Source organism: Dromaius novaehollandiae, chromosome 2 (assembly GCF_036370855.1).
Source record: "Dromaius novaehollandiae isolate bDroNov1 chromosome 2, bDroNov1.hap1, whole genome shotgun sequence".
NCBI lineage: Eukaryota > Metazoa > Chordata > Aves > Casuariiformes > Dromaiidae > Dromaius > Dromaius novaehollandiae.
Genome location: NC_088099.1, coordinates 5897452 through 5924113, shown reverse-complemented (window position 1 = coordinate 5924113; position 26662 = coordinate 5897452). Strand labels below are relative to the sequence as shown.

At 46.6% G+C, this 26662-nt stretch overlaps 1 protein-coding gene across 2 annotated transcripts in view; it reads left to right on the top strand.

Moving 5' to 3' along the window:
- Window positions 1–25062, top strand: part of PLCD1 (phospholipase C delta 1) — a 60541-nt gene extending 35479 nt beyond the window's left edge. For both annotated transcript variants that reach the window (XM_026096556.2, XM_026096545.2), the window contains 11 exons: window positions 2433–2661; window positions 3800–4001; window positions 5766–5910; window positions 7015–7164; window positions 14949–15116; window positions 16924–17080; window positions 17395–17511; window positions 19349–19527; window positions 19975–20107; window positions 22871–23020; window positions 23440–25062. In XM_026096556.2, coding sequence (XP_025952341.1) covers window positions 2433–2661; window positions 3800–4001; window positions 5766–5910; window positions 7015–7164; window positions 14949–15116; window positions 16924–17080; window positions 17395–17511; window positions 19349–19527; window positions 19975–20107; window positions 22871–23020; window positions 23440–23531 — 1722 coding nt within the window. In that variant the 3' untranslated portion in view covers window positions 23532–25062. The remainder of the gene's footprint in view (window positions 1–2432; window positions 2662–3799; window positions 4002–5765; window positions 5911–7014; window positions 7165–14948; window positions 15117–16923; window positions 17081–17394; window positions 17512–19348; window positions 19528–19974; window positions 20108–22870; window positions 23021–23439) is intronic.
- Window positions 25063–26662: the final 1600 nt, after the last annotated feature.

The following is a 26662-nucleotide window of genomic DNA, read 5'->3' as shown; positions in this document are numbered from 1 at the left end:
TAATAGGGTAGGTTGGGCAGGTTTCACTAAGACCTCTTCCCAAGGGAGGAACTTGTTCCCTAATCCTTGCTCTATGGAGGTCTCTCTCTCTCTCTCTCTCTGGTAGCTGCAAGGATTTAGGAGGAAGGTGGCCAGCAGATCTTTAAGAATTTTTTCCTTGCAAAATCCTCCAGATGAACTGCTTGCTCTGGCTGGTGTATCTTGTCCTTTCTTCCCTACTCAGGAGACCCTGAAAGAACAACAGTAAGGTTGGGATTCCTCTGATTGAGTTAGATGTCTCCAGTGCAGATGTCTGCATTTGAAATAGTCACTTTACACTGCCTTTTAAGACTGTGTAGGTCAAGCCAATAAAGCTCAGTGAGACTGGGGCACAATTCACCTCATTCTGTTGGAGACATCTCATACAACTGATGAATCCCTCCCTACATCTTCAAACATCAAGCATCTGAAAATACACCTTTGTTTTGGAGGCACAGTCTCCTCTTCATTCAGCAAACCTCTTTTGCTGCTACAATAGTTAGAAGGAAGCTCCAAGAGTAGAAACTTGATGAGGTATTTTTTTTTTTCCCCTCTAGAAGTCTAAAGAGTTACTAAGCCCTGACTCATCCCACCAAAATGCAGGCAGCTAACTGAAGTGCCCTCGTTAGACATGTAATTGTTCTAGTCTTCCTGTATAGCCAGTGGAAACACAGGTTTTTCTGGAGATTAATTCAGATCTCATGTTGCCTGACTTGCCTCCAGAGAGTGTCTGTCTCACTCCATTTGACCTCTGAGTTAGCCTAAAGCAATTATGTTCCTAGTTTACATACTACCTAAACTTAGATGGCATGAGAGACATTACAGTGTCTTATAAGGGTGATCTTCTTTTCTGTAATAGTGAGTTTTTTCTTCATTTAGTCACAGGAAGGAAGGGTGATCAAGTATTTGAGAGAGAGCTATATAGGGCATGTCCCACATTATTCTTGCTTTCCATCATATAACTCTGTGTCCATGTATAGGTTTTAGGCATACCTGAGTAAGACATATGCAATGCAAACAGACACTACACAAAGCTTTTCTAGTCGGTCACATTCCAAACTGGATGTTCATTCCTGTGTATCAGAAAGGTTCTGGCTCCTTCTGGCAAGCCACGGCTAATTGAGGACTCCTGGTTCATGACACACACAAATGAAGTGACACAAGATTTTGGTCTGAGGCTCTCTTTCTAAGTTGGAGCTCTTGTAACGCAAGCAGAAACAGTCCGGTTTTACATAGTGCATCTGATCTGTCCTGGAATGTGACTATGATAGCAATGCAATTGCCCTATTGTCATCAAGACCTTTAATGGTCGCTAATTACCAAAATTCCCAAGGCCCATCACTTACAATGCCAGACTCTGAGGAGTAACATCATGCTTTTTTTCCAGTCCTGTCTTAAAGAAAAGAATATCTGTTGTTCACTGGATCCCTTCAGTCTCCACCAGTCTGTTTCCCTCTTTCCATTCCTTCTTCTGTCACTAAATATCATGCTCTGCTTACGCTGTGAGATCTGCCAAATCTACAGCATAGGATGGTACATTCATGGAAGGCAGCAAGGAAAGGGCAGTTCTAGGGCTGCTCAAACCTATTTTGAAGGTGCACATAGCACTGAGCATTTCACAGGTTGTCTTATCACAGAGAGGAACCCATAGCTTTTACCTAGCAGATCCTGAAATCATAACAACAAGTGAAAATCTTTGCCATTAGTTCAGCCAGTGGGACACATTGCATCATGATCATTTTACGTGGTTTTAATAAGTTGTCTGTAAACTGCCACTGAAGCATTCCAGTGGTGGCATTCCAGAGGGGGAAATATTCTTTCATTATCATTTCGCTTGAGGAACTGCCAAGGGCACTATGGCCATCAGCGAGGTCATCAGCAGAGTTACACTAAGATTAGTGTGAAGACTGGTTAAACTGAGACATTCATTTTGTATATAAAATGCAGGGCTGTAGCTCTGTCATGATAGATCAAAGATTAAGGCTCTTTTTACTTACTAGATTTTAGACCAGGGTCTCTATCAATAGTTTAAGATGCACTGAGTTAAGTGTTTCCCTACATTCCTCGGTCTCTTGGTCTGTAAATTTCTCTTGACCCTAGCTTTGTGATTAGGTTGTCAGGACCTTTCCTTTTAACTTTTTGTTTGCACAGCACCTACTGTAGTGGAGCTCGGGGACATGCCTGATGCTCCTTTGCATGCTGATAATATGAGTAAATAATAATAATAATAATTGTAACTCTTCTATGACTTGGGCTTATCAATGAGAACCATTGACCAATTCCTTCTCATTCACTGGCCAGTAACTTTGTCCAATTATTTTGTGTTCTGCGTTGTGTAGCCCTGGTGCAGATTACGGCTGGCATATGCCAGAAGGAAAGAAGGTTTTCACTCCTTCTCCCCTCTACGTTTACAGCACTGTGACAAGTCCAAAACAGAGGCTCTGGAGGATGACGAGATAGAGGAATTTTACAAGATATTGACAGAGAGGAAAGAAATAGACAAAATCTTCCAAAAGTATGCAGGTGCTGAAGGGTTCATGTCCTGCCAGAACCTGGTGAGGTTCCTCTATGAGACGCAACAAGAAGAAGATGCTGTTGTTGCTGCCCCTGCCTTAATTCAGAGATACGAGCCCAATGAAAGAGGTAGGTTGGAACCCTGCCTGGTTTGGGTCAAAAAATTACCTCCTTGGTGAGCTCTGAATTGCTTTCTTTCTTCTGCAGCCATGTGTGTCTTTCTCTCCTAGCAGCTGTTTCTGAAACAACAGTCTTACAGGGAAACATTAACAGCTCTAGAAGAGGGGTGCACGGGAAAGCCAAGGAAATTTCTCTGTTCTCCTTCAGCTTAGGTACATTGATCAGCAGGAAAGGGGTTGATAAGGAGATGGTTAGAGGGCACTGAAATCCCCGTGGGAAAGGCTCTGATGACCTATTTAAAAGCCAAGATCTCAGGTGGCTTTGCAAGGTTAAGTGGGTAGCAATGTTTCTGTTCTCCAGAAGCAGGAATGGAGGCCAGTCTTTTTGAATACAAGCACCTGAAAGCTGTCAGTTGCTGAGGCCTCTGAGTAGATGGCCAAGAAAGTGACTTCTGTTTAGGAGAACGAACAGAGAACTGTCTTTGTGCTCAGAAATTAAGTGAATAGCCAGTTTGGAGCACATTAGAGGACATGTTCAAGAAATGATCCCAAGATCATAGGCTCTTTCTGCATTGTCCTAGTACAACTTTAGGAGAGGGACAATGCTGCTTTACAGATGTCAGATTTGGAGACTGGACTGGGATCTAGTTCCATCCCTCAAGATGGGGAGACTCCACTTTCCCCTCAAAATGGGTTCATTTTCCATTTACTCTTTGCAAATCATACATTCATTGGATCTAGATGGGATTTATCTGGCTGTGTTTAGACATCTGACAGTTTCTCTATGTGGACATGAAGGGAACTTTAAGTGCTCAAAATGAGATGTTTGTACTGTAGATCTCTAGAGATGATTTGGGTAAGTGCTGTTCTTGGCATTTTTTAGGTCTTATCAAGGATAGTAAGTGTCATACAGAGCTATACTTGTAAAGGGGTTTTAAAAAACATTTTCAGGCTGATGAAGCTGTCATCATCATCTGAACAGCATCAACAACTTTAGTAACAGCTGAATGTCTAGGGAGCACATTTTGCCTCTGAGGTCCTCTGGATATCAACAGACATTTGTAGGCAGAGTTATAAACCTGGTGAAGATGGCACAATCTGGAGGTGTCAGATTTTCATTGTGGGGTTTGTGTCTATTTATCTGGCAGCCAAGAGAGGTAACGCCATGACCAAGGATGGTTTCCTGATGTACCTGCTGTCCGATGATGGGAATATATTCAACTCATCTCACAGTAAAGTTTACCAGGACATGACTCAACCTCTCAGTCACTACTTGGTGTCATCCTCACACAATAGCTATCTCATGGAAGACCAGCTGACAGGTCCAAGCAGCACAGAAGCCTATATCAGGTAATGTGTGTGTGTGTGTGTATGGACACAAGATGCATTTATAGTATAGGTGCAAGAGGACCAAGGAGCAATCTCTAACCCTGAGATGAAGCAGTGTGCACTGGTTTGTGTTCATGTTAGAGTGAGCTGTTTCTAGATGAGGTTGGCCAAGTCTACATTACATAGCATTGTGTCTCCACTGGGCCCCATGTGGTGTCCTTCTGACTATAAGGCATACAATTACTACACTCTTTGTGTATTTTTTTTTCGTTTTTAAATATCTGCAATAATATGGGGGTTGGATTGCAGCCCTGTAGCATGGTGTTTTCCAAGTGTGAAGCTGAGGGATTCTATTGTATGCCACAGAATATGGCATGAGATCATGTGTGCTAAGGGTTCGTAGCATGCAAAGACTTCTGAGATAGAGCTGGAGGACTCTGTAGGGAATGGAAGGAGCCAAAAATGATGCATATTACCACACTGTTAATGATCCATATTGCCTTTTGGGAGTAGTCCCTGGCATGAACTATCCCTAGAACCATGCTGAGGTTTATCTTGGAGAAAACTAGCTGGAGTGGTCCACAAAAAGGGCTGGGATGTGAGCTAATGAGGCAGTGTGGGTGATCAAGAAGCTCTTGCATGATTCCTCTGTAGCAGTTCAGATGCTACTACAGCATTCCTGGACAGAATATTAGGTGTTACCTACTTCTGACCTTAATGATGGATGCTGTGTCTGACAATTTGTGGCCAGAGGTTTGCGGTGGCCTCCACTAACTTGCACAGCCACCTTATCTTCCTTCTGTTGTGATCTATACACTGCATGTTATTAAGTGAGACAAAGTTTCCTCATAAGCAATCTGGTGACTGCAGTTCTTCCTTTGCTTATTATGTATCTGATTCTCAGGAAACAATGAGTCTAGAGTCATAAGCTTAAAGTAGTAGAGAGTGAAATCTGACACCAGTTGCTTTTTCATTAGCTGTATGAATTCATCTTGCAGTATCTGAAAATTATGGAGTTATGTTTTGGCTATAGAAAAGATTCCCATGATTCTTATTGCAATGAGTCAAAGAAGATATGTTATCTGAAATGTACAGGGAGTTACTGTAAAAGAGACAAAATGACCTCCTAGAGAGAGAGGTCCATATAGGGGGAATTACATTTGAAAGGAAACGAAAATGCAAGTGTGGATATTTACAGGCAGGACTTCCCAAAGAGAAATTCAGCCTGTAGACTCAGTTCAGCACACTGGCTCTCAGCAATCTCCCCAGGTGTCATTGCAGAGTTCCCACAGCTCCCTCCCTGACAGCTCTGAGGATTCATGCCCCATGTCTTATCAGAGCTAGATGAAGAAGGCACATCATCCAGGCTCTGTGAGCTGGCTTCAAAGGCTGACTTTGACCTACTGTCTTTCTTCCAATGCATCATCTCTTCATTTTCTCTTCATGATCTTTAGGCACAGTCTTTGAGCACAGATATGAGTGTCCTTTCTCGGCTGGCGCTCACTATGTCTCCTTCGCTGACAGTTACCTTGGACTTTCCTGACCTCTTTTCTCAGACCCCTTGTGTGCTTTCCTTGCTTGGCCTTGAACTCTCTTCATTGACTCTGAGCTCTCCTGGTTCTACCCTTTCTCCATCTGCTTTCCCATTTTCCCAAGTTCCTCTTTTCTCCCTGGATCCCCAAGCTCCTCGTCAGCCTTCCCAGGGAATATCTGTGCCTGATAGAGCCTCATTTTGAAACGGAGGGGAAGGTTTAAAACCCAACCGCTTCCGTTCTTTGTTTCCAGAGCCCTCACCAAAGGCTGCCGCTGTGTGGAACTGGATTGCTGGGATGGCCCTAACTCAGAGCCCATCATTTATCATGGCTACACTCTCACCTCCAAGATCCTCTTCAGTGACGTCATTAAGGCCATCAAGAACTATGCTTTCAAAGTAAGGACGAGGGAACTCAGACCCTCTAAGACTTCTCATATTGCACTGTCCAAGACTGATAGCATGTCTCTGCTCTTGAAGCAGAGACCATAAAAAAAATAAGTCTGCACCTTAGCGTTTCTCATGGGTAGAAGATGTGTCCTTCTGGCTGGGCATCCATGTTCTGCCTTCTTTGGAGATCCATTTCTGGGAGTTACTGGTTAGGCAGTGCACTGTCTGGAGCTGAATGTGAATCTGTAGCAGTACCAGCTGGACCCTGGACCCCACTACAATGAAAATGATGCCTAATATCTTGAACAACTGCTTATGTGGTAGGAAGTGCAAACAGGCCTGTGGTTTGCTTGGCTTTTATATCTCAGCGTACTTCCCTAGTTTAGGAGAATCCATGTGCATCTGCATTGGAGGGATAGATAAGAATGACTGCTTCTATCCTGCAGTAAAAGAAGTGAGCAGGCCTCAAATCTTATATGCCAGTGCTGGGCTGGCAGCCTTCACAAAACTTTGGGTCTGCCCAGACTCACTGGGTTTTCTGCTATATTCCTTCAGTACAATTGAGTTGAGACCCACACCAAGTTTCCTTCAGGGCCACAATGACAATGGCAATGTCTTCAGAAAATGTCTAGGTGGTTGCAGGGAACCAGATCAGGCCTATGCATGAAAGAAGGATTCAGTGGTGTGAAAAATTGGTCACCTAAGGATCTGAGCAAACCTAGTGATTTAAAAAGCCTCCCTTCCCAGTCCTTGCTCTGAGGTAGGGAGGTGCTCATACGCATGGTTCAGGTGGACAGTGGTGGCATAGGAAGCCTTGTCAAAGTGCGCTGGGAGGTCTGTGGCAGCCAGCCCAATGCAGCCCTTTTCCTGCTGCCCTGTCCATGAGATTGTCATTTTTGGAAGACATCAACAGAGATAGCTACACTGAAGCTAAACGTGTCATTTTTGATAAATGCTCATTTTAGCAGAATCCTAGACACTGCTGTTGATACTTTGGTTTCCAGAGAAAATGTGCCTTTTAAAACTTCTAACAGCACTGGGGTTTATAACAATTGCTATAAATTGGTGAAACTGCAGATTTCACTGACGACGGATGTTGCTGTCTTGTTCTAGACCTCGCCATACCCTGTCATCATCTCCCTGGAGAACCACTGCAGCCTTGACCAGCAGAAGGTCATGGCTCACCACATGACAACGATCCTGCAGGACATGCTCTTGGTCACACCGATTGATGGAAACAAATCCCACTTCCCCTCCCCAGAGGTGAGTGAGGCCACTCTGATGGCCGGACAAGAGACATGTACATCTTCCTGCTGGGCCTTTGGGTCACCAAGTGAGGGAGAATATGCCTGAGGCTGGAGGGAGGTGCCCTGGCAGAAGAACAAATCTTGATGAGGGTTGCAGTGAAACAAGAAATAGGAGTAGCTACAAACAGCTGGTGCACATCAAGCCCTGTTGCTTGCTGTGTAAGGTCTCAGAGGAGACACCCCTGAGGGACTGAGGACGTTCCTGGCCCATTTACTGAGACCAGGCAATGCACTTAGTCCCTTGAGGAGGTTGCTTTTGTGGGTTTTCCCAGGGCAGCTGAGTACTGAGGATCTGTCTTGGAACACCACAAACTGAATATGGCCTTCTTCAGGCTAATCATCTGAAGCATGGTTAGATTACTGCACATGCAGGGAAGATTAGCTGTGGACAAGCTTAGTGGATACAAGTTGTCTCTGTGTTTCTGATTTGATGAGGCTGGACCATGCCTGATTCTCTGGTGGGTGAGCAGTTTTGCTCTGTGCTGATGGACACAGCATGTGCTCCCCTCTTCCTTTAATGCCTTGGATACTCTGCTGTGAAGACCCAGACTGGTAATTAGGGAGTGGTGAGGAGTGCAAGGACAGCTATGATTGCTTTCCCTCAAAGCCCAAGGGAAAAAAAGCACAGGTAGCCTCAAACTGCATGCAGAGCAGAGCATCATCCCATTGAGAATGGTCTGGAGTGGGACAGTGGTGGCTATGGCAGCAGAGCTGTGCTCCCTGTGGAGGTGTCCTTGGAGGACGAGGGGAGGCAGCAGGCTGTGAGGAGGACAGATGCCCCCATGATCCCCGTGAACCAGGGCAACCGTGAAGCTGAGAAGCAGAGTTCGGACCCTGTGGGTTGAAGGAGAGATATAGCCCTCAACAGGGGTCCACCACTATAAAATTATTACCTGACAATTAGACAAAAACTGGAAATGGAATCTTCATATGAAAAAATAATTGTTTAAAAAAAAAACCCACGATGTACTGTTCGCCTGTTCCCACCCTTTGTTTTTTTTTTCCCTTTGTTCTCTCCTAGGCACTTTGCAGAATCAGGCTTGTGTGAAAGTAGCTGCATTTCCCTTTAAATTGCATTTCTTTATTAGAGAAATGATTTGCCAAAAAATAGACAAGAATGCTTAGCTGGAGCTGGAAGGAGTTTGTGGGTGGGATAAAGCTGGCAGTCAGCAGGGGAGAAAGGGGAGGGAAAAGAGCCACCCAAAATATCTTTTGTATGTTCTCCCTCTCCCTTTTCCTCTTTTCCCTTTCTGACTTTCCCCTTTTGTTTGGGAGTGTTGCACCCCATTCGATACGATGCCTGGCACGGAGGGAAGCTGATCTGTGTTGGTCCCTAGGCACTGGTGCAATAAATAGGATGAATCATAATTTTTGATGCTGTTGCTTCAGCAGGACCTTTACACTGACACAGACAAGTTGCCTTCTTTTAAGCAGTGACTGTCCCAGGGTGAGGATACACCCAGCATGGAGACAGGTCTCTGCAGGCTATTGCAGAGTTGGAAAATCAAAGCATTGTGTCACCTCCCGGCTCGTTATTAATCCTCAGTGCAGGATAAGTGCAGGAAAGCTGCTTTTCAACTCACTGTTAATGCTTTGTAGGTCAGGGGAATAATAGAAAAAAGGAAGGAGAAAAACATCAAGGAGAGAAACATGTGATGTGCGTAAGGGAATGACCCCAGTCTCCCAAAGATGTTTTTCCCTTTCTTGTGCTCATCTAACCTGCTGCTCTGCTTGTCCAGATGGACATGTGGCCCCAGCTGGAACAAAAGGGCCCGGATCTGCCTTAGTGAATTGATCTGGGCTAATATGCTCCAGTGGAGGGATTGATCCATTTAGTTTAAAAAGAGAAAAATTGCCAATGTAGTGAAAACAATACTTTTTCCTCTGGTACTTTTCCTCTGCCTGACTGCCATGTGAAGCAGAAGAGTACGAAGAGCTGAATTGCTGACTGTTTGTGGAAAGTACTTTGAACCTGAAAAACTATGGAAAAAAAGAACAAAAACCTCTTGGATTTTCCACTTCCTTGTAAAGCTGGCATGGGAAAAGCTTGAGAGAATGTAATTCCTTTTTTTTTTTTTTTTAGAAAAAGGGTGGGATCTGCCGCTGGGAAGAGGGATATAAGGCTGTAAATCGAAGCAGGCAAAGCACTGCTGCAGGGTGTGTTAGCAGGGCTGTATCAGTAATTAAAGGAAGATCGACAGTCTGGATTCACACTAATGCCTCTCACTGCAGCCCAGGGCAGGCATCTGATTTATTAGGGTCTGTGCATGAACAGATGGTTGGGCTACACAGAGGTATCTAAATATCCCCCTTAAATCACTGTCTTTAGGTCCCAGTAACAAATTTGAGACCTATATGATGAAAGATCAAAAGCCACAGAAAAGCTACAGGAAAGCTTTGGGACAGCATCAGGGTCCTAGGGGAGAGTTGCTCCAACCTCTGCTGCTGACTGCTTGTTGCAGGTCCTTTTGCCCCATCCCTCCTCTACATAGAGGTCTGCCAAGGCCCTTTCCCCATGTTCTTGCTTTCTAGCTAGAAATGAGACAGAAAACATCACTGGAATGAGATTAAAACAGCTGCCAACATTGCATGCAACTTCCAACACAGTGGAAGTCCAAGAGCCCTCTATACTCTTTGTGCTGGACTTACTTGTTCACAATGAGGGCTTAACAGACTTGCTTTGGTAGGGCAACCATGAGCTCCCCACTCCGGAGCCCTGGTGCAGTGACCTTGGACGGGCTCTGTCTCCCCATCCCCCTGTAGAAAGGCTTGGGGCTGCGGACTCTGCCATCCCATACCTCCACCATCCCACCAGCCGTCCCACTGATCACATCCATTGCTGCTTCTGGTGGCCCTATTCAGCATTGCTTCGAGCCACTGAGCTCAGGGGCTGTTTCCAGTGTAGCAGTGGCATTACAGGGCTCAGCACAACCCATCTGAATACCGGGGTGGTGCCCTGCCCTGCACTGCGCTCATAGCAGTGGAGCAAATGCCTCTAGATTTGGTTCAGCAAAGTCCCAACCAGCTTCAGTAGCAGGTCTCTAAGTCAGCAGTTGGCCCCAAGAGCCATCTACTCAGTTTACTTTTACACCATAGACTGAGGCTGTTGGGTGGAAACACCCCAGTAAGACATACGCTGTGCTCACTCAGAGTGAGTGTGGCTTTCAGGCCTAGAGCTGGACATCCACAGATGGAGGTGTGGTATGAGTTAGTGCATCTGGACTACATGTCTCCTTATTAACATGAACTTGTTAATCCTCACAGCTTCTCTGAAATGGATTTCTTTATCCTGAGAGCAGGGTGTAAGGTGGCACTGCTCAGACCGTGTGTATCCATGTCCTTGAGCAAGTCACTTTGGGCTCCCTTTGAGAACTAGTTAATAGAACCAGGGGAGTCTGAGGTGTGGCTCACCTCCTCCTAAGTGGTTGACTAAATAGACCAGATGAATCACACCCCAGAAATGTTTAGTTTTCTATGTTTACTCTAAAGGAGGTCTTGAAAGCACAGAAAATGTCATGAGGTGGATCCCCTTAACAAACTTCCACTCCCACCAAGATTAAAGTTGGAAATCAGTGAGATACTTTCAGGTAACATGAACACATGTGTGCAGATCTTTTAAAATGCGCTGCTTTTAGTGGCTTTGCTGCTTCTGATAAAATAAATGGTGCTTTCATTTAAGATGGTTGCCATGCCTCAGATCCCAGACTCTCAAAGGGAGCAAAGCCTGGTGTCGGAATCATTGCACTTGCAAAGCTGAGCTTGCTTGGCATGCAGTAGAAAAGGTGGTCACGCAAGGAAGCTCTGCAGGCAGAGAGCTAAGGCAGTAAGACTTTGAGGTTATATAAGAAAGGTCAAGAGCTGCCTCTATTCCAGCAATCACCATACTATACGTTCTTGGTCCAGTGTCCTTGTAGCCATTCCCATTGTCTTTGGTTGTGTTTGACCTAGTGCTTTCCACAGGCAGTTGGAATAGCTTTATGGCCTACTTGGAGAATATTTGCTAAGTATTTTGGGACTGCTCATGCTTCTCCCTGAAACAAAGGATCTGCTCAACAGAGCTGAACTGATGAACTTACTGTCTTTCCCCTCAGGCTAAGTTAGGCCAGAAATGCTTAATATCGTGTGAAGGAAAACCAAGAGAGCTAGAACGAGTGTGTGTTTATGCTTCTGCCTGTGTGTATTTATTGATTTAAAACCTTGTTAAAGGACATAAGCTCTGAATCAGAGAATCACAGAATGGTCGAGGTTGGAAGGGACCTCTGGAGATCATCTAGTCCAACCCCCCTGCTCAAGCAGGGTCACCTAGAGCACATTGCGCAGGACCCCATCCAGACAGTTGTTGAATATATCCAGAGAAGGAGACTCCACAACCTCTCTGGGCAACCTGTTCCAGTGCTCAGCCACCATCACAGTAAAGAAATTTTTCCTCTCATTCAAATGGAACTTCCTGTGTTTCGGTTTTTGCCCGTTGTCTCTTGTCCTGTCACTGGGCACCACTGAAAAGAGTCTGGCCCCATCCTCTTGACACCTGTCTGTGATCATGAGGCTACTTCCAGCCGTCTGTAGAAGGCCTCATCAACCTCCTCTTCCTGATCAGGTGGCCTGTAGTAAACACCCACAACACTGTCACCCACGTTAGCGTGCCCTTTAACTTTTACCCCCCAAAACTGAAATGAAATTTAGGACTTTGCTTCCTGCTACCCATATTAAATGAGGGAGGACAATGCTTAGCACTGGCAGCTTCTGCAAGGCGGATTCCGTGCAATGCTGCTATAGGGCAGCACCTTCTGCAGGAAATGGAGATGAAAATAATGTTTTGGAGTGAATCTCACCCCTCAGAAAGGAGATTGGATGGGAACCAGTAACCTAACGCATCTTTTCTTGGGTCTGGTGGTGCATGGACTGCTCTCCCTCATAGGCACAATGGGAGTCACCCGCAATGGGGGATATTAAACCTTTGCAATGCAACAGGACTCCCTTAGATTTCAAGGCCAGAGGGGACCACTGTAATCACCGTACTGAGCATCCTGTCTAACAGCCCAGGCTGACCAGTGTCCCTGGGTAAGAGCAGCACTGAGGACCCACTGCTGGCAGCTCTGGTGTGGGCTGTGGTTAAGGGCTGAGGTGAAGGCCACCTTGCTGTGCTGTCCCTGCTGATGTCACTCAGACACCTAGGGTAGGTCTGTGCTGGAAATTACACCTCCCACTTACTGGACAGATAGTCTGTCTTAAATTGTAATAACTTGAAAAGGGTTAGTACTCCATTTGGTAACAGTGAATCAAATGATCTGCTCCAAACACCTTTTATCCCTAGTTTTTTACTGCTAAGTTGTGAAATGAGGTGTGGTAAAGTTATTGAAACACTCTTAGGTGACATGAGAAAGCAGAAGCAGAGAATGACAGTGTGTAGCAGGGTGCTGTCTACAGCCTGCGAAGGAGCAGCAGTGCTTCTCTAGGTTCCCCCACCAACTCACCCCCCCAGGCCAGCCTATCCAAAGCTTTGAATGGAGCCTGGGAAATTGCAGAGAGCTGGCTTTCACCAGCTGCCAGTGGGTGTTGTGGAAGGACAGAGAAGAGCTGGATCCTGGGAGCAGGAAGGATGGGATGTGGATGCAATCCACAGACTGGCGGTTTTGAAGTGAAACCTGAAGATGAGCCATTACATCTCCCGTCTGTGCATGTGAAGAAGCAGGGCAAAGCACTGCTCAGAGGAGGGCTGAGGAGCTGGTCTGGCTGAGGATTGTCTGGGTGTGGGGAGGAGGACGTTGCTATACTCTGAATGCTCCTTTCGACCTTTTCTTCCAATCAGTCATTGCCCAGTAATCAGTAGCTGCTTCCCAGATGCCTTTGTGCAGCTTTTGAGTGACAGGGAAAGTGCTCCAAAGTAAACACATCATTTGTGGTAGCTGAAGGAAAATGCTCTTGGCTGCTTCTGCAGGTGCCAGGGTCAGATTTCAGCTCAAACCAAACTTTATGCATAGCTTGGCTGGGTAGTGAGGAGTCAGGCTGGTCTGCTGAGACATGATGCAATTTGCTTGCACCCACAAAGAGGGAGTAGCGTTCTTCAGAAATCCATGTTGCTTTAACAAAGATCCTTGGTTTTGCACAGCCCTGTCATTTGAGAACAGTGGGGCTTGTTGCTTTTGCTGCGGTGGAAGGGGCAAATATAGGATGTCACTGAGAGAAGGGAGAACGTGTTACACAGAGACCGAGGGATTGTATTGGCTAATTCTGAGATTGCATTTTGCTGGAATAAGCAACACCGTCCATAGCCAGGAGTACCAAAAGCATCCATGTGCCAGTGGGAATCACAGTAGACTTCCCACTGTCTTGACTGGAAGCAGCGGCGCCTAGGCATGCTCCTGGGCTGAATTAACTGATTTTGAGGCATACCCCAGTCCTCTGGGCATTCACCCTTTTCAGTACTGCTCCCTGTTGCCAGTATTGCTGCTGCCTCACTTGGGTTCAGTCAGCCCTCTCAAGGGTTCAGCCTTCCTTCTGCAGTCAGATCCAGTGCAAGTTCTGGGCCACGGTGGTGGTATGTTTGCATGAGGGCACCACGTGCTATTGGCATGTTCTTGGCACTGAAGTCATACTGTTTTTCCACTTCACCTGAAGGTTTCATGTAGATATTGGAAGAGGCTGGAGAGAGCTGATTCAGCACAAGAATCAGTGCTCCTTGGATTAGATGAGCAGCCAGCTGTGTTACACTGGCACATGCTGATCTATGCAGGCTGAGCACCCAGCACCCAACGTTTTGTTTTGTTTAAAGGCAGCCTGGCTGAGCTGTGCAAAAGCTTCAATGCTCCCCTTGAAGTTATGGAAGTGGGCGAGGAGAAAGCAAATCCCCTGCAGGTCCTTTTCAGTAGGGTACCAGGCATGCACGCTCACTCACAGGCCTCCTGCTGCTTCCTGCTTAATATCACTTCTCAGCAGCTGATCTCTACAACTGTTGCTTCTAAAATGCCTTTTAAGCCCCTAATGCTGCCAGGGTTATTGTTTGTGTCCACCACGGTAGCAGTGATGGAGGAGTCCCTCACAGAAGAGGAGATGTCTTTGGGAAGGGTATGGTTTGGGAATGGTTCCTTAGGTTGTCAGCGCCCTTGGGTTTCACCTACAAGCTCCTGTACATATTAAAATGCAATGTGTGCTAGGCACAAGGCACCTGTCCAGAACTTAATGAACCTCTCCCCATTAAACAGCCTAGTGATGCACAGGGCTGTACTGCTTCAATCCCTGCATGGATCTCAGTTTCCCAAGTTGTACAGTGTTTATACCCATTGCATATATACATTGCAGAGGCTGGTTCATATCCATACAGAGGGTCAATGATGGTGCCATGAATACCTCCCATGAGTCCAGACCTCCAGACTTGCCCTGGCTCACTGGGCCACATCCAATTTTGAAAAAATAAGATCTTTTTCTGACCTTTAATAGCACTTATGTTTAGATCATCCTGTTGATGGAATGGATGGTCTGTACCAGAGGGGCATCAATGGGCTATCTGGGGTTTTCATAATCATGGCTGTGGTGTCAGGGGTTGGCCAAAGGCAGAGAAAAGCCTCAGAGGAAGAACAGACCTACTTTTTACCTGTATCTGTGGATAATAATCAGCGACTGATGAAACCCCAGATGGCCCTGGCCCTGATTACAGCTCAGGAGCTGTTATCTCTTGCTCCTTCAGAGCAGGCCAGAATCTTTTCTAACTGTCAGGTGTTTTGTCAATGTTTCCTGATGCAGCAATTAAAAGGGAAGATCCTTGTAAAAGGGAAGAAGCTGAGCAGGCAAGAGGACCCCACTGGAACAAATGGGAACAATAACCTGGAGGCTGAAGATGTCTCTGATGAAGATGAAGCAGCTGAAATGGAAGATGAATCTGTAAAGACTGAAGTAGAGCAGAAGGGGAAGGTGAGTCAAAGACATAACTGAGTTCCTGAACATGGGAGACCCAGAGAGGGAGAAAGAGCTATAAACTAGATTTTTGCCTATTGCAGAAGGTTTTGAAGTTCTGGGGAGATCCCACCTTTTTGCCTATTTCATGCCTTATGGTGGCAAACCACTTTCTAGGTGGGCTTTGTGCCATGCTCAAAGAAAATACAATCAATTGAAATATACTTTAAATCTGGTCCCATTTCAGCCAATTTCCAGTATGGTTTCAGCTCCTCAGCTAGGAATAGGGTAGAGTGAATCACTGAAAGCATTGGAGCTAAGGGTCCTGGTCCTTGGTCAGCTTAATAATTTCTGTCCCAGAAACAAGCACTGAGATCTCACAGAGCCGTTCAAGCATGAAGGTTGATTTCTTGTTCTAAAACAAGGTGGGAGGATTGTTTGCCTGGGGTAGACCCTGTAGTGTTTATGGAAGCAATGGGGCAGAACATGTGTGCTCCATCTCTGTCTCATTTCCAGACATCTGTATGTCAGGGGACCGTCATGACCTTGTTCCCTACCAGAAGCTGGTGTTTATCTGCTCACATTTTGGGAGATACCTGTGTGCTCACTGGTCATGTTTTACTGGCCCTGCGTGGGGGAAAGAGCTACAGAGCTATGAGGAAAGTGTGGAAGGTTACCAAAACAATTGGGATGACTATTTTTGTGGGGAAAGGTCAGTATTCACACCAGTGTTGCACTCCCCCATGTGAGAACACCCATTTTTCATCCTGCCTGTCACTCTGAAAGCCATATACCTTATGGCATATGCCAGATTCATAGGTGGCATAAATGCATTCAATCCCACTGTTGTCAAAGCTGATTGACATTGCCTCCAGATCCAATCTGCTCTGTGGTTTCCCTTGCTGACTCACTCGTTCTTTGAAGGGTTTATTGCATTCTTTGATCTGTAGTCAACAGCGTGTATTATTTTGAAGTTTGTTATTTTCTTTCTGATGGGAGCTGGTGGCTCTTGCTTAATCCTTGCACGAATGAATGTGGCAGTGGAGTAGAGCATTGTGAAAACAACTTGGGTCTTCTTCACTGAAAGCAAACAGACCCAAGCTCTAGGGAGGTCCAAGCATCATTCCCTACCCCTTATTTTCAGGTCTGCATGCTTGGCACCATGACAACATCGAAAGTCATTGCTAAAGATAAACTTGTAAAGCTTAGCTACTGGAGAAAGCCATTGGTGCTGAAATACAAGTGATCATGCCAAAAGCGGTAGAAAGGCTATCCCACCAACACACTGAGAAAATCCATCTGGGGGACATCATGCAACAAGGGCATTGGGACAGCAAAGCATCTGCTGTATGAAATCCATTCTTAGCTCTCCAATAAAGGCCAGATGGGTTATTCCCACATTTGCAGCCCTAACTGCTTGTGAGCTCCAATAGCCAAGCTGTAATAGCCATTCACGTAACAACATGTAAATAACTGCAGAAGGAGTGATGACCCAGATGCAGTGAAATATTCTGGATGGTAACGCTTGGGAAGCTGGTGTTATCATCAGACAGGCTAGTATATGGACTGGTGAAATGTGTCAGTGGTGTTCCCAACTGATGCTCCAAGTGGAGGGATTAACATTTTCCATGGAAGAAAAGGTACATGGCAAAGACAGCCTGCTGTCCCTCTGCACAGAGGTGCCGCTGAGTGCTGATGTCAGGCATCCTTTTCAGCTGGAGAGGCTGGAGAAGAGAAGCCCCAGGGATCCCAGAAGTGACATGATGAGCATTTCTGAGCAGAGCTGTAGAAACTTCCCACAGACATCTTGGTTTCCTGTTTTTAGAGTGACACCTTGAAGCTGGCCAAGGAGCTGTCAGACACAGTTGTCTACTGCAAGAGTGTCCATTTCAATGGCTTTGGAGACCCCAGTCACCCACGGGCTTTCTATGAGATGTCATCGTTCTCAGAGAGCAAAGCTCTGAAGCTAGCTCAGGAGTCTGGTATGTATGTTATGTCCTGGCAAAAGGCTGTCCTCTGTCCCAGTCCCCCATAAAGTGACAGTTAGCGGTAGTCAAGCATGAGGAGATGGCATCCCCAAGGATGTAGGTCATAGTCTCTTTGGCCATGCATGTCATGATGAGAAACAGTGAGAATAACTTTATGTCGTGGAAGCTATTATCAAGAAGGGCGTTTTATACAGGCAGCTCACATACAGCCAGACCCTCCAGGCAAAGAAGCAGTATATGCGGCATTAAGAAGGGAGAAATGTAGCCCCCATCACTGAAAGGGACATTTTCTTCTTTTTTTTCTATAGGAAACAGTTTTATTCATCACAACATCAGGCACCTGAGTCGGATCTACCCCGCAGGCTGGAGGACAGATTCTTCCAACTATAACCCTGTCGATTTGTGGAACGTTGGATGCCAGATCGGTGGGTGCAACAGAGAGTGGGGAGAGGGTGAACCTAGCCAGGACACTCGTGACCTGCTGTGGTGGGGCTTCGACTGAGGTAGATGTGTGATCTCAAGCCACTTGCTGGCAGAGAGGCTCAGTGGTGACCAGGAGAAATCAGCTCCTCAGTCAGTGCTCACTGACTTTACATAGGCCATTTTCTGGCCTACTTCATCAGCGTTAGAAGAACGTTTTGTGCAAATTAATGAGAGCATGCCTCTGGAAGCACAGTTATTGCCATTTAAAATGGGAGAGGCAGGGGGGAGCCAGGAGATACAGTGACTTATCCAAGAGCATGCAGAAATCTGTGGCAGGGCTGGAAACAAAACTTAAATCTCTCAAGCCCTAGGGCAGGACCATAACCACAAGGGGCAAGCTGCGGTCTGAGCTGTTTCCTGTCATCAAAGCAGCGTGTCTTATCTGCTCCTGGGACATTGAAACCCCGGCAGCATATAGATATCTCCAAGAAGTTGTGAAAGCAAGGGTCCTGGAGCCTGTTTAGTGAAGCATGTTGCAGGTCTCGTCCGGGAAACCTGGTGCAGCAAAAAGGGGCAGGCTAGCAGCTAGCATGCTGGGCTCTCTTCTGTGCGGATGCTGGAGACCTCCCAGCTGTGTCTATGCTGCCTTGTTGGATGAGAGAAGCTGCAGATGTAGGGCTCCCTGTCCCCCACCCATGTGGACCTGCGTGGGCTGAATATGCCCAGCAGTGTGTGAATCGGCGGGGTCCTGCAAGCCCTATGGGTAGCACCTATGGACCTGTCTCCCAGCAATGAGTCTGGCCTTGGGAGGATATCTGGCAGGCAGTATTACATCTTTTGGGATACGCTGAGGCCAGATCTATATGCCTTAAACCAGGCACCTGAATCCAATATATGGGCACTCAAAATAAGATTTTTTGGAAGCCCTGAGTACTTGCAGTAAAACCAATATACTGCAGTCATTAAAGCGTGTGCAGAAGTAGAAGAGTGGCTGAAAATGCTTTTGGCCTTCCAGTGCTGTAGGGTGCCTAGGACCCAGAACCAAGATAGATTGTCAGCTGTCCTGGAGCCTTCTTTGAGGTGGCTAAAGAGGTTATTGCTGCACTTGAGATGTCAGTGGAATATGGAGTAGGCACTGGAGTCCATGTCTCTCCCTATGTGATATTAGTGAGACCATTCCCAGAGCCTGAATCCAGTTTTGACATCCACACTTTTAAAAGGATGTTAGCAAATTGGAAAGGGTACAGGAAATCTGCCTGGTGTTAGGACACCAGTGAGGCTTGATCTATTTTGGGCAAGTAATAATAAAAGTGTCATTTGATCACAGTGTCTGTACGCCTGTATGAAGAGTTCAGATAGTGAGGAGCTCTCCAGTCTAACCAGCAGAGGCATTGATGGCCCTAAGGATGGCAAAAGGAGGTCACTATTGGAAAGGAGGCTTCACAGCGAGGCTAAGCCACCCAAGAAACAATCTTAGAAGGATTGTCTGGGTTCACTGCAGGAGATAATTCCTTCAGCACAGAAATGAATGGGTTTGCTTGAAAGATGAGGTTGCTCAACCAGACGATATGAATTCAATGCAGGATACTCTTTGCACTCACTGGCAGACAGGAGGAAAACCAGGATGGCTGTAATAGCTCCTTTTGCCTTTAACAGTGCTGAATGTGAGAAATCCTCAGGGGAAGCAGGCTGTGAGGGGTGGAGTATATCACTGCTCTGTGCAGATGGAAAAGCCAATGTTTACATTCATGAAGTGCCATTTTGGATGAACAGAACGAATATAAAAAGACTCCCATTGATTTACTTGGAAGTGACTGAATTTATTTATTTATGTTGCAGTTGCCCTCAATTTCCAGACAGCAGGCACAGAAATGGATGTCTACCAGGGTCGGTTCCAGGACAATGGGTTTTCTGGGTACGTCTTAAAGCCGGAATTCCTCCGGGATGAGCAAACCAAATTCAATCCAAAATCCATCACAGAAGGAACATGGGGGACAAGGAAGAAGCTTCTGGTTAAAGTAAGAATAGAATTTGAAAAATTGTATCATCACTAGCATCCACCTTGGGGGGCTGTAGGTTGTACCTTATCTTTCTGCTGGTCCCACCTGGGCAACGTTATCCTGACCCCACTGATTTCTAACCCATCCTCTAGGGACCCATTCCCATATTTAATGTTTGGCACCAGGAGAGGTCAATGACAGTATCCACTGTACGGGAAGACACAGGCATCTTACAGAGAAATTCCCTGTTCCCTGCCCCCTGCCCAGTCGGTTGGGCTGAAGAAATGGTCATTAGGTGCTTTGGCTTATTACAGCTTCCTCTGAAGGATGTCACAATGCTGGCCCTAAAACACCAGCACTAACTAGTCACAACAGGTCCTACACCCCTGCAGAAGAAGAGGGAAGTTTTGCCACAGAGCCACCCTCCTTCTGACAGCCTGCCTTTTTTCTCTGTTTCCTCTGCAGATCATCTCTGGTCAGCAGCTGCCCAAGGTGAACAAAAGCAAAAACTCCATCGTTGATCCTAAGGTAACAGTTGAGATCCATGGCATTCAACAGGACAACAACAAGAAACAGACCAAAGTCATTGAAAACAATGGTAAGGGAATTTCTTCCATGCTGAGCTCCCTTGGAGGATCACACATGGCAGTGTGTTCCTCACCAAGACCTGCTGCCTTGGGTGCATCCAAGCCTGCCCACGCTGAGGGGATGCATGAGATGCTACAGGCCTGCCTGAGTTCAAGGAGCCTGGTTGTAGACTGCCAGTGGTATTAACTAGCCCCACAGATTCATGTCCCTCTGGGTCATCTCTTTCAGGAGTTTATCCACCTTTTGTCCCTCCAAGATGTTTAGACACAGAAATGCTGTACAAAACAGCATCAGTCTGGCCTGAATTGTTTTTATATTGGCTGTCAAAACTTCAGAGCCAGAGCTTTGGAGGTGCTCTTTACCCCTGTGCACCTGGCTCTGCCCTGGTCCTCACTAAGATCTACCCAAAGAAAGTTTCTATGAGGCTGATTTTTATCCTGAAACAGTCACAGAATCACAAAAGTTTGAGGTTGGGAGGGACCTTGGAGATGGCTTGTCCAGCCCCTACTCAAAGCAGGACCAGCCTCAGTTGTCAAGTTGCAGAGGGTATTGCCCAGCTGAGTTTTGAATATCTCAAAGAATATTCAAGAAGATGGAGATTCCCCATCTTCTCTGGGCAGCTGATTCAGTCTTTGAGAAATCAGCCCTCATCCTCCTCGCAAAGAACAGATCACACACGCGCGCGCACACACACACACACACACACTCTACTTCTCTGTGTGGAGTAAGAGCCAAGTGCAGGAAAGACGCTGTATGCTTTCCTCCCTGTTTTTCCTCCTTTCCTGTTTGAGCCAGTCTGGCTCAGCTCCTAAAGCTCATGGCCATTTCCATCACCCACATTTATTTCTGTAGTGCCTCAAGCAGAGGCCGTGCAGGGAGCATTTCAGACCTGCCAGGCTGCTTCTGAGGGCTGCCCAGCACCCCTGGTCTTGCGTCCAGCCTGTGGCTGGCTGCAGGGACACCAAGGGGAATGCTGCAGAGAGGAAAGTGAACTGAACCGTGAAACCACCAGTGCAGGAAAGGGGCAGCCGCAGAGAGGGGACTGCATATCCAAAGGGGATGAGGTGCAGATGTGTGGTCATGCTTCAGCAGGTCGTGTGGTTCGGTGCCAGTGGGACTGAAGCATAGGCTGTGGACACAAACTGGGCTTCAGCTGTGCAGGTTGTAGGAGCCTGCTGGCTCTGAGCCTGCTCACTATGGCTCTGAGGTGCCTGAAAATCCTGCATGGATATCAGCATGGTGAAACCTCCTGCCCCAGGGCCAAAGACTTTCCATTGGTTTCCCACAAAGGTGAGAGGCAGCAAATGCTGCAGGTCGCATTAGTCATTTGTGCTGATCTTGGGTCCCTGAGGAAGCCGGGCTCAGGGAAGAAGCTGGGAGGCTGTTTGTGTTTAACCCTACCTTACTCCTCACAACCACAAGGAAAGGAGATGCCCCGTATAAGCATGTGGGTTCATAGGTAAAGAGACACTTCCTCTTGGCTTCATAATTGAAATGGAAGGTTTCAAAGAAATGTAAGGCTGCTGCTGCAGAGCAGTTCTTTTTTTCCCCTCCTTAAAGTCCCATTACCTCATGCCATATTGTTAAGCATCTTTTTGGCCACCCATCACAAACACAGGATCTCTTAATGTATTGCAAAGAAAAGCTTGCATGTGCAGAAGATCTGCAAGCCTCTGGCTGGGTTCTGTGTGCACCCTAAAAGTTGAGAAAGGGAAGGAAAAAGAGCCTTATTGCTTATTCCTTTTTATTATTATTATTTCAAATATAATTTTTAAGCTGATTTCATGACTCCTGCTCCCCTGGGATCAGCAACTTTTTTCCAAGGATAAAGGGATTCAGAGATAGATGTGTGTTATCTGAGCAGTCCAGTGGATCTAATTCTGTGAGTGGCAGAATAAAATGTGCCAGCCCAGAGCTGGTGTTCCCATGGACCCATCTCAGCACCTTCGGGTGATCTGAAGGACCCTGCTTCCCATCAAATTGTCAACAGACCCTCCATGACCATCAGGCTTGGCCTGATGTTTTGCTGTCCTCGGGCGCTCACTCCAGACAGGCTATGCTGATGGCAGCAGGGTTTCGAACAGGGATGTCCTCTCCTTCTGTGTGTTTCTGGGGAGCGGTTTATTGAAACTACAGAAAACACTCACTGTGACCTGGAGAGAGAGTGCATGGCGCTTGCGCTTTGCCTCTCATCTGATATGAGGGTCTTGGCTTTGTTTGCTTTGTAAGTCTGGATCACGAGTTCCTTATTATAGCTGAAATGGGGTTAGTCTGGCTGCCTCAGACAGTGCCCTTATACGGGGAGACATAAAGCATTTTGTCCACATACATGATAGTGTTTTTCAGAGATAGACACTCCTCATTAACCCTTTTTGTGAACAGGGGAACTGAGGCACAGAGTGGTGATGGATGGGAGTACCTCAAGCAGTCAGTGAGGCATAAACTTGCAAATACCAGAGGGCCATCACAGTATAAATGCTGTAAAAATTTGTTGCTGGGCCACTGCCTACTTGAGACGCCCTTGTGTATCAGCTGGTGAGACCCGAGTGCTGAGGTCCACAGTGGATGTAGGATTTGTCTGCTGAAGTTAGGATATGTTGCAGCCTAAGATGAAAGACTTATTAAGATCAGGTAGCAAGCCTAAGCTGGCAGTCAAGCAAAGGTTACATCAGTTTGAAGGCATCTCTGACTTCCATCCTCATTTGCAAGCATCTCTGACCTCCATCCTTGTCTGTGACCAGCTCTGATCTCTATGCTTGTCTACGTTGTTCAGGCTTTAACCCGAAGTGGGACGAAGAGTTTACATTTGACGTAGAGATCCCTGAGCTTGCCCTAGTCCGGTTTGTGGTGGAAGACTTTGACATGTCAACCAAGAATGACTTCATCGGGCAGTACACCCTCCCCTTCACTAGCCTAAAGCAAGGTAAGGACCTGCTCCCAGTTCCTTGCACCCCTTGAGCTCTTTGAAAAACTCCTGTGTCTTGGATGAGTCATTCAGAGCCCATTGCACTGCAGGTCTCAAGACACCCTCTCCCTGGGGCCTGGAAAAGATGATAAATGGCTTATTGAGCAGCTATTGAGCACTGTCTCTGGGGAAGCAGCAGCTAATGAGGGAAGGGGATCCCCTGTTGCCAGTGGCCTTGGGCATGTTATGTTCCTGGTGCCAGAAGCCGTGCCTGTCTGACCTACCTTTTCTGGGAGGCACCAGGAGCAAAACGCTCAGGGGCAGCAGCAACTACAGAAATGGGAAATGTTATTGCAGGGCCCTGGCAAATGCAAATGTTAGTAAATGTTTTCCCAACAGGGCTAAAGGCTGCTTTCCATCTGTCTCTCTCCTTCCAGGTTACCGCCACATCCATCTTCTAACCAAGAACGGGGACCCTTACTCCTCCTCCACCCTCTTTGTGTACATCGATATCCAGGACTGTGATTAGTGGCTCAGCTCTTTCCGGGCGCAGTGAATCCCGCTACAGACCTCGAAAGACCTCCGTGTGCGACATCTGGTGCGACTTTTGCCTACAACAGGAGCCCGTCAAATCCCCAGTGCCTTCTCCGGAGCAGCACACAGTGCCCCATAGGGCCCGTGGTGTGAAATAGCCATCGAACCTCCCTCTTCTATGTGCTGGAAACATCCTAATGGGGTTGTTGAGATTAATCATTTTGTACCTGTTCGGCCAGTCCAGGCGTGTTTTTAGTTCACTTTAATTCGTGTGATTTTTAATTCCGCTTTTAGCGAGAGCATTGGGATTCATTTTTAGCAAATTACAGCTGCTGAGTTGGGTTTGGGCAGACATCTGGACAAAACACCCAACACTTGTGCAAAAAAGCACACCCTGCCACTGAAACCCAGTGGTCAGATACCAGTTGACTTCACACTACTTCAGATACCAGTTATCCTTTACTGTATAAAGTCCCAACCAAGGACAAAAATTCTCCTCTTATCTGTTACAGATTAAAAAAGAAAGCTGCACTACACAGGTCCATGTTATATAACTTGACTTTCCTTTTGTATTATAATAAAAAATACATGAACACTACTCTGCCTGTGTGCCTGGCTCTCAGCCAGGTCGCAGTGCGTTCAAAGCCTGGCTCGGAGTCTGTGAAGGAGAAAGAAGCCACCAAATGGCAGATTTCCCTCTAACCCAAAGTGAAACCCACTCAAAGAGACCTCAGAGAATGTCTTTTGTAGATGACAGTGGAGATACACTGAACTGACAGTAGGGCTTTTTTTTTTAATGCCATAAATCTTTTTTGTTTGTGTTTTTATAGAAAAAAATATGTCTTTTTTTTAACCATGGAGGAAGTGGCAGTAGAAACCATTTTAAATGTTGATCTGGTCCCAATTGCGCTACAGGGGTAACTTAGTGCAAGCAGGCAGGAGTGTTTTGAACAGTAATCCAGTATTTATGGGAAAAGGTCTTTTTTTTTCCAAATACAACTACAGAGTTAAAGGTTGTTGAAATAAAATAATATATTTTCAAAGTGCCAGCTATGTTACTAACAATATGTTAAACTATTAAAAATAGAAAAAAATTGAAAAAGTCCAGTTACTTGTCACTACTTGCCTCACACATGAATTTGGAGATATATTTAATTTCTTATATTTAATTGGAGATATATTTAATTTCTGCTTAATTTCTCTAAAGCTAATCAGTCTTTCTAGGGCTTAGAAAGACTTAGAAAAGTCTTCCTAGTGGTGGAGAGGACTGGCACGCTGCTACCAAAGAGGTTAATGTCCTTTTGAATAAATTCCAGTCCGCTCCCTCCCCCATCTTTTTCCTAATCCAAAATAGCCTGGATCTAGTAACCCTTGGGCACACTGTAAACTGGGCGTCATTTAGCTCTACCCAGCCTCTGTCATGCTGCAGTAATCACTGCTGGACACATTGATTTTTTTTTCCTCCTCACTATAATACTGTGTGATGTTGTAAACCATTGCCAGATTAAATGTGAATTATATCCACACCTCAAAGGCTCAAACTGAATTAATTACCAGTGGTTAAAAGGGCTCAAGGGCTGCAGACATTGCCAAGGCAGAAGCAGGTGTCCTGCAGTGACGCGGGCTGTCTCCCAACTCACCTCTAAGATGGAGCAGGTTGCATCATGAGACACAACTGAAAGCCAAGGTCGAAGCAGTCTTGACATATTGAGTGTCGTATTGTCACCCAATTGTCATATCGCACGTGCGGTGTCATGTGGTCACATGCACTCTCATATTGCCATGAAGGTCCCACTTGGTGGTGCTCCTACGTGCAGGGCCGTAGCTGTTATTCTTGCTCCTTTACTACCTGCACGGGTTTTGCAGCACTACCGTTTGGCTGAGCACGGCTGGCCTCTGGGAGCGATGTGATTGTGCAAGTGTGATGAGTGCTAACGCCCTGCTGCCCAGGGGAAGTCTTTCAGAGGAGAGCTGAAATGTGTCTCTGCTCCGCTTAACGACAAAACAGTTTTAACCAAACCCTGTTACCCTGGGTACTGGAGCCAGGTGATGATGTCCCCAGAGCTGTCTCCCAAATGTCCACACATTGCTTCTGCGCTCAGCCCCAGGTCATATGATCAGGGTCCTACCTCCCATCAAAGCCCACTGAGATGCAGAAACTGGGTATCCTGCTACACCCAGGGGTTTCCTAACTGCAGCTCTCGTCTTCTTTACCATAGCCTAATGGTTACAGCACTTGTCCAGGAAGGGAGAGGCTTAGCCAGAGATGAGCCTACTGCTCCTGGCTCTAAAGGAAAGGCCATTTACTGACAAATTACAGCAGGTCATGTAGTTGGTCAGCTCCTGCTGGGGACCATTCAGTGACTTGAGAGTACAAGTGCGAGGGGACCAGGTGGCATGTAATGGCTCTGCAGCCCGATGCAGGGCACACTGCTTGGAAGGGGACAGACTGAGTTTGGTGCCTGCTGACAGGATGCTCTGTGCCTCTCATTTTAAAGAGCCACTGCATAAAAAGCATGAACAAAGGATACCCAGGACTTCTCTATACCATGCAGGAAGCTTGAACCATGCCACCTGAGCACGGGCATGATTAGCGGCATTTCTGCCCCCCTTTCTCGTGCCAGCGCCGGGTCTTGTGTGGTGAGTCAGATCAGCAGCTGAGTTGGCTGGGAACAGATTGTATGGGTTTTTTGCATTGCAAGATTAGACATCTTTTGGATCAGTGAGCTTAATTGACCCCCACCTACCAGCTATGGCCAAGTACTAGAAGAGCAGAGGAGTGGGGGACTGTGAGGTGAGGGACAGGCGTGGGCAAGGGCAGGACCACACTGCCCAGGCTCGGGGTGGTCTTAGATGGACGACATGGAGAAGCCAGGGTTTCCTCTGCCTGTTATGTGTTTAAACAAAGGCAGGTAAGATTTGTGGGAAGAGAGAACAGCCCTCATCAGACAGACAGACAGTTGGGGCAAAACAACCGGAGCCATGTGGGGAAGCAGCTGTGACTGAGCTGAGGTGGACCAGAGCATGAGGGGGCAACACCACAAGGTCCCTCTCCCTAAAGGTCCACACTGGTGCTGAGGGACCTCATCTCTGGGCAAATTAGCAAGTGCTGTGGCCCCACTCTAG